This window comes from Mytilus trossulus, chromosome 3 (genome assembly GCF_036588685.1).
Source record: "Mytilus trossulus isolate FHL-02 chromosome 3, PNRI_Mtr1.1.1.hap1, whole genome shotgun sequence".
Classification (NCBI taxonomy): domain Eukaryota; kingdom Metazoa; phylum Mollusca; class Bivalvia; order Mytilida; family Mytilidae; genus Mytilus; species Mytilus trossulus.
Genome location: NC_086375.1, coordinates 86,906,010 through 86,916,614, shown reverse-complemented (window position 1 = coordinate 86,916,614; position 10,605 = coordinate 86,906,010). Strand labels below are relative to the sequence as shown.

At 31.9% G+C, this 10,605-nt stretch overlaps 1 protein-coding gene across 1 annotated transcript; it reads left to right on the top strand.

Annotated features, from left to right (window-relative positions):
- The first annotated feature begins 224 nt into the window (after window positions 1–224).
- On the top strand, window positions 225–8,236 carry LOC134712732 (uncharacterized). The gene is made up of 6 exons (XM_063574572.1): window positions 225–336; window positions 1,146–1,237; window positions 2,247–2,340; window positions 3,477–3,689; window positions 4,334–4,567; window positions 7,960–8,236. Exons 1-6 carry the CDS (start codon window positions 276–278, stop codon window positions 8,220–8,222), a joined length of 957 nt encoding a protein of 318 aa, XP_063430642.1. The 5' UTR covers window positions 225–275; the 3' UTR covers window positions 8,223–8,236.
- The last annotated feature ends 2,369 nt before the right edge of the window (window positions 8,237–10,605 follow it).

Sequence of the window (10,605 nt, the reverse complement as noted above, 5' to 3'; positions counted from 1 at the left end):
AAATTAAATATCCACAAACATGTAAGTGTTCTATAATCCACGAAAATTGGTATCCACGAAATAAATGAATCCACAGTATTTGGTCTCCCTTACGTATGGAAGACAGTCTCTCTATCGGCTAACTGATCTCTGGTTTGTATGAACGATTGTTTGATTTTCAACCCATTTAGATTTAATGCCTCTATTTTCTGAACGATGCACATTGTAATCTCTTGAGACATCACGTTTCGTTTATATGTTAGAATTCAAATAAGATAAGACAAATACGATTGATAATGTGGAAGACTTGGTTTATTTTAACTTTCATTACAGTCCAGACGTCAACCCAACAGTTAGGTATGTTTTGAATTATGCTTGCTTAGGTCAACCTTTGATGCTAAATCATTTATTATAAAAAGTATTAAAACTTAACACAATGTGCTTGAATCCTTCCATTTGTAATTTATTTGAATCGACACATACAGTTCAAATATTAAAAAAGAAAATTAGCACCTTTTCATTCTAATACTGTATTATGGCAAAAGATAAATGCCTTACTTGTTGATAAGTATTGAAACTTTCGCTGCATTGGAATCAACTTAATCAAAATCAATCATATTATGTACTTTGTTTAACCTATTTTTAATCTACTTTACATTATGTTTGAAAATTATATTGTATTTATTCTGTTAATTTTTGAACCAGCTGATCAAAGGGCGAATGAAAAGACGTTAACAGTGTTAGCGCTATCTGGAGTAGAAAAATTGTCAAATACAAAATTAATATCAAATTTAATACAACAGTGATATTGTATCTTATTGACTGTATGACTACTTACTCTTCCGTGTCGACTAGATTTACTCTTTTTTGTCGTTTTAATTTTACATATTGACAGGTCCGTCGAAAGATTCGGTATGTAACTTATTGACGACACGCTATCTGGTACCCGGTATACTGTTAGGTGTTGATATTATACTCCTGTTATTGGTACAATGACGTTATTGAATGATGTCACTGAAGCTATGCTGTTTGTGTCATTGTATTGATACTTAATGCACCAAATAGAGACACCTCTTTGGCCTGGGTTTTATTACCGCATGATAAGTATCTACTAATACCTATACTTGACGTACTTTTAATAAAATCCTGTTTTTTTTATTTTGCAGGAACAGGATGTCCTTCCGGTTTTGTTAAGTACAATGGTAACCAGAAATGTTATGGTTTTGTTGCGTCGCAAACAACATGGGCGTCAGCTTTGGTGAGGCAACTTTATTTGCAATTGTTCTTATTTATTTTACCCAGAAATCTGGATAATTTTGATCATAATATAATTTAAGTGGAAGAATCAAACATTTAGTAGGTGGTACAAATGTATTAAAGCTGCGTTCACATGGACACAACTTAACATGTATGCTTGTGTTCATACTAGCATGTGAGTCATATGTATGAAGATATACACGTAGATGTAAATTGTGGGGCCCTTTATAGCTTGTTGTTCTGTGTGAACCAAGGCTCCGTGTTGCAGACAGTACTTTGACCTATAATGGTTTACTTAAAAGTTGCGACTTGGATGGAGGGTTGATTGTCTCATTGACACTCATACAACACCTATCGATGTTAGCGCTAACATACTCTGTTTTTTTTTCGTATACTATTGATTTCTAACTCAGGAACAGAGTAACTTAGCTGTAGGATGACCTTTAATTGTTAACGTCCATGTTAGTGTGGGACTGTTGAAGAGTTGTCTCATTGGCATATAACACATCTTATTCGTATATTGATTAATCGAAGGTTTAAGGTATACGTACACTAGACAATAGTTTAGAAAAATTTATACACAAGACTAACATAAATGGTAAGAATATAATATATACAAAGTATAGTGTCAAAATCAAACAATTTGTCTAACCTGATCAATGCTGTGTAAATAAATACCATGCAGGTATTTTCAATTTAGGTACGCAAAATCAGTAACTATATCCAGTGCTTATTTATCAAACATAGTAACGTATGGTGTAGAGAGATTTCGATTATACAAATATAGATTAGAAAATGATTTCAAAACGTTAAAATACATAAGATAAGAAAAGTTAATTTGACTAATGTCATTGGAGGGTAAAATTAAAATCATTAGTATATATCTTACACCGAATTATAATAAAAGAGGATGGAAATATTTTTAGTTTTCATTATACATTCACTATGTTTTCTTCATTTTTTTCTTTTCTTTCCTTTTTTTTTTTTTAGTTTTATTATTTACATTCTAGGAATATTGTAGTATAGTTGGCGGAACTTTGCCTCAAATAACTGACGCCAACATACAAGCTTTCCTTGAAGCTCAGATATCTAGTCGTTATAAAGGTAACACGAACTATCTTTAAAAAAGATATCCGACGTAGTTACAAATTGTTTTGTGAATATTCCGATTATATTTAAATAAGTGATTTACCATTTAAATAACGTTTTCTCTGTATGTGTTCAGTATTCTCGGTCCTCGTATCTTTCTGTTTACATTCACCAAAACCCCGCGGAAATCTCACATGCGTAGGTGCGTTCTAAAAGTCATGTACGTTCGTACAACAAAGTTTACATTAAAAATTATATAATTGTCCCGAATAAACAGCTGTCATGGATGCAAAGAGCTATTGGAGAAACAATTATTTTGATAAAAATACAAATCTTTGTAAGATGAAGTTCAAATATTTATAGTTTTTCTCTTGCTTTCCATCGTGATATAATTAACGAGACGTTTTTTCAAACACAACCATATCACCAACCATGACAGCATTTTGTCCAATCACAGAACGGATTTTCGATAAGGGTATTCTGTTGCCATAGTTAAGCGTCTTAAGTTCAAAGGGGACAAACCGAAACTATACCGACTACGTCGGAAAAATATATAATATGCATATGATTTCTATACGCACAGTTTTTGGAATAACTTTCAGCAGGTGCGCTCAATGGCCAGCTAAATATAAAGCAGAACAACCAAACCCACAGACAGTGAACCAACAGCGATACTAACCCAGGAGTGGTTACAAAAAATATGATGTGAAGCACAAACTGTGTTTCTAAGATAACTGTCAACAGTTACTCTTTTGAGCAAGAATTTTGAAAGTAAAAATAAAAGATAATTTTAACAGAAATATTACAAATACAACAGGCAAAAAATACAAAACGATCAAAGGTAAAATTTGAATGAGGTTACCAATATAGATAGTTATGATATGATATGACATTACATGACATGCCTATGCAATTATGTGCAGTGTTATAGTTTGCAATTCCTACCTACATATGCTATGCCTTTCTATGCCATGACATGATGTTTAATTTGTTAGTACTATGATAATGATTCACAATTAAATGACATGACATAAAACGACATCCCTTTTAGTGCTTGGTTATAATGTATTATGTTAGTCTATATTCAATGACCTTCAATGTTTATCCGTCATCAACCGAGTTTTATCATTTTGTCTGGTCTTTATTTTCAGAAAGTAACTATGTTATATCTACTGAGAACAATTATCACTACCACTATATTATGGATAACGGAATTGATGTCAGAGGTCAAACTTCGATAACCTTCGAAGTTATGGCTTGTAATGATGCCCATATCGCACTATCTAAAGACAAAGGAGTGGATACACGTGACACGTATGAAATCGTCATTGGTGGTTGGGGAGACCATCAATCTGTAATTAGAGGTATGTGGAGTCACATATGAGATCGTCATTGGTGGTTGGGGAGACCATCAATCTGTAATTAGAGGTATGTGGAGTCACATATGAGATCGTCATTGGTGGTTAGTGAGACCATCAATCTGTAACTAGAGGTATGTGGAGTCGAGATTCATGATGTGCAGGGATTTGATAAAAAGTAGAATTTTGCATCCATTAAAACTGTGTTGGTTGGGTGGGTTGGTTGTTTGTGAAGAAATAATTCGTGGATTAAAGTTTCTTTTTCCCCTGAAAATTAGTTTGAATGAATTTACTGATTTACAATTCAAAAGACCATCGTTGGTGTTTATTTATAGGGACTTCCGATATATAATATCCGTAGTCTAGTAGTAGAGTTTTCGAATTTGCATTAATGAGACGGCAGCCCGATCACAAAATAAAATATCTTACTGCAGTGTAAATGCTCTGATAGAAAATGCATAGGTTTATAATCATTTATCACAGTGAGAGCAGTTGTTGTTTTTGTTGTTTTAATGATGTTGTTGTTATAGTTGTTGTCGTTGTTGTCACAGTTAGAGCATATGTTGTTGTTTCTGTCGTCGTTGTTGTTGTTACGTCTATGATCGATAAAAACATACTGTGTAAGTATCACGCATTGCTTTATTTCACAGACTGTAAGCAATGTGCACACATGGACACAAATGTGCAACAACAGCATCCTATAGACTGTCAGAACTATTCATCATTTTGGGTCAGCTGGACCAATAATGTCATTAAAGTTGGGAAAGGAAATGACGTCGGCAAGCAGGCGTTCCTCACTTGGAACGACACAGCTCCACATGATGTCAACTATGTCGCCTTTTCCACTGGTTTTGGAGCTACAGGAAAATGGAAAGTGAAGAGAGGTAGTCATTTATTTGGAACTGATATCTTAATATTAGTGCGACAAACCCTTTATGAAATATTAAAACAAAATCTCATAAATAAACATATTCCAGCTTCTAAAATTATCCATCAACTAATATTGATGTTGCTTTATATATACAGTAGCATTCTCTAACAATCTTTTTTAAGACTTATAGAAATTATTAAAGTCATTTTTCTTTCGATTTTGATTCTGACAGGTTGTGAACAGTGATAACCATTTGATTCAATGATTTCCCAATGTATTCTCCTTCAAAAAACAGTAGAACATTTTACGTTATTTTTTTTTATTTTCGTCATTTAAAATAAACATGTAGCAAAGATGACATATACACAAAAACCACAAAGCTATTCAACTTTGTCAAGTCTTATTAAAAAAAAAATCTGATGTTTTTTTCTCCATGAAACATCTGCCGTTTAAAAAATACTTTTTCCAGAGCCAACTCTAAAAAAAGAGACTGATCTCGCAATTGAACCTTATTATTGCACTAGGGATATACATGTTGTATTATATACTGGTTAGATCAAGTAGGTTAAACAAATGCTGTCCAGGTTTGGTTACGTGATTTGTTTGATCATGACTTTCTGCACTACTTGTATATGTAGTGTTTAGAAGCACAATGTCACACAATGTTTATTAATATGCTAGTCAGAGATATGTTATAAGAAAGATCAACTTGTAAACAGGCTTCCAGATGAACCTGATTGTTAATAACATGTGTGATTTATTTTTGGATTCTGCTAGGGCAACATTTGGGGTAACCAAAACTAGTGGGTTAAAGAAGTATAAAAACAAGCCTGTAAAATTGGATAAAGAATGGTTTGATTATGATTGTAAATTTGCTCGCCAAAATTATCGCAAACTCAAAAGAAAATTTAAGAACAGTAGTACTGATGAAAATCGTCAAATCATGAAATCTTCGGAGAAACGATACAAAAAAACTTTAGATAAAGCAATTATTGCTCATAGAAAGAAAATGGCAAAAAAAATAAACACATTGAGATCCAATAACTCAAAAGAGTATTGGAAATTACTTAACAGTAGAAAAAAGAGAGCCCAACCTGACATCCCTATCAACAAATTATTCGATTTTTTCAAAAATCTGAACGCCGCCCCAGAAATTGAAGAAAATACAAATATTCCAACTCTAAACCCGAATGATGTCGATAGGCTTAATGAAAATTTAAACAGAGGAATTTCTAAAGACGAAATTCTTAAGGGCATCAAAAACCTGAAAAATAATAAAGCATTTGGGGATGATCGTATAATAAACGAATATATCAAGTCTACAGCTAGTTTATTCATTGAATTATACGAAAAATTATTTAACGTTATATTTCGCACTGGTATTATACCAGACAGTTGGCTAGTTGGTTACATTAAGCCTGTTTATAAAAATAAAGGTAGCAAGTTGGACCCCAAAAATTTTAGACCAATTACCATTTTAAGTTGTATGGGGAAACTTTTTACCGCAATTTTATGCGAGAGACTAAATCTTTTCTCTGAAGAATTCATGATTTTAAACGAAAACCAATGTGGTTTTAGAAAGGGTTATTCAACCACCGATAATTTATTTGTGATTCATACATTGTTTGAAATTTTAAAGTTAAAAAAGAAAAAACTATTTTGTGCATTCGTCGATTTCGAAAAGGCTTTTGACACGATATGGCGAGATGCACTATGGTACAAAATGCTTTTAAATAATATGAATGGATGTATGTATAATGTAATTGTAAATATGTATCAAGGTACAAAGTCATGTATTTCATATAACAATGCCTTATCTGATTTCTTCCCATGTAGTAACGGGGTTAGACAAGGCGAACATTTATCGCCTTTTCTTTTTTCTTTATTTTTAAATGATCTTGATTCTTTTTTGCAAAACTGTAACCTTGAGGGCCTTAAATCAGTGTCAAAAGAGCTTGAGGGAAATCTTGATATTTTTTTTAAACTTTTTATCATTCTGTACGCTGATGATACTGTTTTGATGGCCGAATCAGAAACTGAACTCCAAAAACTTTTAAGATTGTTTCCAAGATTACACAGATGTATGGAAACTTAAAGTTAATGTTGATAAAACAAAGGTCGTAGTTTTTTCAAGGAGACGACCATCATGTGATTTTCAATTTTTATTTAATGGCAACAAACTTGATATTGTTGATGAATTTAACTACTTATGAATAGATCTAACAAGAACAGGCAATTTTAATAAAACAAAACAGTTTAATGTAGAAAAAGCTACCAAGGGTCTTTACGAAGTGTTAAGACTAGGTCGTCTACATAATCTTTCTATATATAGCCAGCTAGATTTATTTGATAAAATGGTAAAGCCAATACTACTGTACGGTTGTGAAGTATGGGGTATTGGCAATAACGACATGATTGAAAGGGTACATCTAAAATTTTGTAAATTGTTATTAAGTCTGAAAACATCTACACCCTCTTATATGATTTATGGGGAGCTTGGAAGATATCCTATAGACTTGGACATAAAAACTAGATTGATTTCATTTTGGGGAAGATTAAACTCTGGTAAAGAGACAAAACTATCATATATTTTATATAAATTGTGTTATCACATGTCTATTAATGACAATGTGAATTTTTCATGGTTAAGCAGAATAAAGACTATTCTGAACGAATGTGGTATCCCAAATGTATGGGAAACGCAATCTTTTATAAATTGCAAGTGGTTAGTTTCATTCATCAAACTTAGACTTAAAGATCAGTATGTACAAGTCTGGCATTCTTTACTAGAAAACTCACCAAAAGCACTAAATTACAAACTTTTTAAAGATTTTTTTGGAAAAGAAGATTATTTTGAAATTCTTGGGAACAAACTGTCTATTGATTTGTGTAGATTTAGGACCACAAATCACAAGCTCCCTATTGAACAGGGTAGATGGAACAATATAGTCAGAAACAATAGAATTTGTCTTCTATGTAATAAAAATGATATTGGTGATGAAATGCATTATATATTAGAATGTAAATACTTTATAGAAAACAGGAAACATTATCTGTCACATTATTATTTACAAAATGCAAATATTGTCAAATACAAAGAGATTATGTCTTCAAAAAACAAATCAGTATTGATTAAATTATGTAAATTCATAAAGATTATTAACACAGGTGTATGTGCTCCTGGCTAAAATGGACTTCAGATATTTTATTAGCAACTATTTTGTTTGCTCTGTCTTGTTGTAAATATTGTACATAATTGCATGTCTTCTCTATACCTATGTATATGGTTTATTGAGAATAAAGATATATATAAGAATGAAATAAAGAATGCCAACCTTAATTGACTTCTTACTTTTCGATTTTTAGTTTACGAGAGAAAAACAACTGTTAACTATATTTTTTCAGGAAACTATTATCCTGGGTTATTTTGGATAGGAGCATCCGATCTTGCCAGTGAGGGAAACTGGTTGTGGTTACCAAGCAAGCAAAAGTTTTCTTATTCGAACTGGGCACCTACAGAACCAGACAATATTAATTACTATGAACACTGTGCTCTTATTGACCTACATAGGGGATACAAATGGAGTGATGACAACTGTGAAGAACGTCGAAACTTTATCTGTGAAACAATACCAAATGACGAAGGAAATGAAGTTATTGGCAAATAAATTTTTGCCAGAAATCAGAGTTTTTTTTTCTATTTTTATAGTTCGCTTAAACAACTACTATCATGATGGATCATGTGCTTATTGTGAAGTCTTCGTGCATAAAAATGAACAGAAGAATGTATACCAAAATTTTTGAATAAGGAATTAAGGTCAGAATCTCGAAAATTCCCTAATTACCATATACACGGTGGGTATGGTTGTCCTGCGAGAGAACGTACTGTGCTTGTGATTTGGTCCTGACGGGTGCTGGTGATCAATGAAAAAATGTAAACAAAGACGAAAATGATGATTTTTGACGTTTTCACTCATAAAAAATGGAAGAAAACAGTTGAGATTTTCCAATTTCGTTTCTTATGGGTTCATATATAAACTATTAAAAAAATGACCCTCTAAACTGTTTCAGTAAGCCTAACACAAAAATGCTCATTTTCAGAAAATCTCGAACTGAAAAAATAAAACAAAAATGCTCATAGAGTCCGCTTTCAATACCCTAATCCACACGACAAAACAATTTTGTGAAAAAACATTGCAATTTATTAAAATTTAGCATTTTCTCAATTTATTCATGTCCTGATACTGTGCTGGTGGGTCCTGTCATTGTGCTGGAGGGTCCTGATACGGTGCTGGTGATTTTGGATAAGAAGTTTGTCGTATTTGAAACAAATGTTACAAAATCAATAAAATTAGCCAGATAATTGTTGCCAACAGGATCTATGACTCCTATTTTAGCTCTTGTGCATCCATTTGGCTGTTTAATATGTGTTTTCAAATGATTTGAACTTGTATTACATAATAACATAAAAGGGCAACATCTTTCGTCCAATATCAGATAACAATATATAGTATCTAAAATAAGTTAAAAATTCCACAATACTATATAATTCATTTTATGTGTCAATTTGTTCGAAAAAAGTCGAAAAGAAGAGACTTTTTTTAACGTCATGATTATATGTCGCTTTCTAGATCTATGCTTAGCATTTATTTCAGATGACATGGACTCCTCACCCTGATGACCCTGCTGCCTTTCATAACTTTATCCGTATACATATATTAATAGATAAACAAAAGGCTGCATGCAATACGTATTTTTGTATTTAAAATGATTCGTTGTAACGAGAATATTTGTGGTGAATGGAAACTGTGAGTGTCACAATCTTAAATTGCTTAGAAATGTTGCTGGAACCAGTTTCGTTATCTGATCTGAATTTTCTGAAATGTGCAAGGTATATAGAAATTTTGATTTTTTTTACTCGGTGATGAACCATTGTGTTGATCCCATGCTAAACATAACAAAAAGCTCTTTACAAAGGTCTGTGAATTTTCTACAAAAATAGTGATTTTTTTTTCACTAAATTCTCTTTTTCTACTAAACACAATAATGAACTATAAATAATAATGCTTTGCAAGAAGTTTCCACTTGATATATGTAAAAAATTATATCTCTATTATTCATTGTCTGTGCTGTTTTGATACTATTGCAGTTTGCACATTTCGGAAATGACAGGCCACAGGAGGGTTCACAAACCGTACACGTAAAGATAAAATATTGATACTTAAATACTTAATTTGCATTTTTGAACCCCCACACCGGCTTGTTTTTTTAGGAGCCTGGAGTGTCTAAAAATGGTCGATTACAGACAGCCGATTACGCATTTTACTTTCCAGGCGTGTTGTTGTTGATTGTTAAAGTTCTAAAAACGGATAGATGGAAACAACAATGTTTGATATATCTGGCTTTAGATTCAGTTTTTTTTTAAATATAAATTAAGGCTACATTTTAATATAATAATTCTATGAATTCACAATATAAAAAAATGCCGAAAAAAATGAATGAAGTGAAATATCTTAGTAAGGAGTCATTACTACAGAGATGGTGAGTTTGACACACAAAACTTGAAAGCTTAGTGATATTACCAATATTAAAAATAAAAGTGTATTTTAGTTGGGTATTATTTACTCATCATAGTTTCAATTATAATCAAGGCACATTTTATTTTTATTCATGAAAAATATTTATATATAGAAAAGAAGGACACATTGTTCACTTCCTCCCCCGTAATTCTTTATCAAAAATATTATTTTGAAATGAAAAAAGTTAAGAAATTTTATTAGTGTTCTCTAGGTTATCTCGTCTTCATTCTCTGACATATTCTAGCCTGCCCTTTCATAAAATAGTGTTTCTTTATTTTTGTGTTCTATCGAACTTTCGAAAAAAAAAATACCTGATAACCGTTTAGACAAAAAAAAATTGTTGGAAAAATCTTACATCAAGTGATTCTTAATAGCTATAAGATACATTTTTCTTTTACAATACAACTTTTAAATCTTCCGGGAAACTATTCCAAAGCTTTCACTGTAACCTCGCTCTAACTTATCCCCATCC

Excerpts from the sequence above, each read along its gene's own strand:
- LOC134712732 (XM_063574572.1), top strand. The coding sequence starts at position 276 with ATGTGGAAGACTTGGTTTATTTTAACTTTCATTACAGTCCAGACGTCA. Across the intron at positions 2,341-3,476 it reads GATATCTAGTCGTTATAAAG|AAAGTAACTATGTTATATCT; the intron begins GTAACACGAACT and ends CTTTATTTTCAG. Across the intron at positions 3,690-4,333 it reads CCATCAATCTGTAATTAGAG|ACTGTAAGCAATGTGCACAC; the intron begins GTATGTGGAGTC and ends TTTATTTCACAG.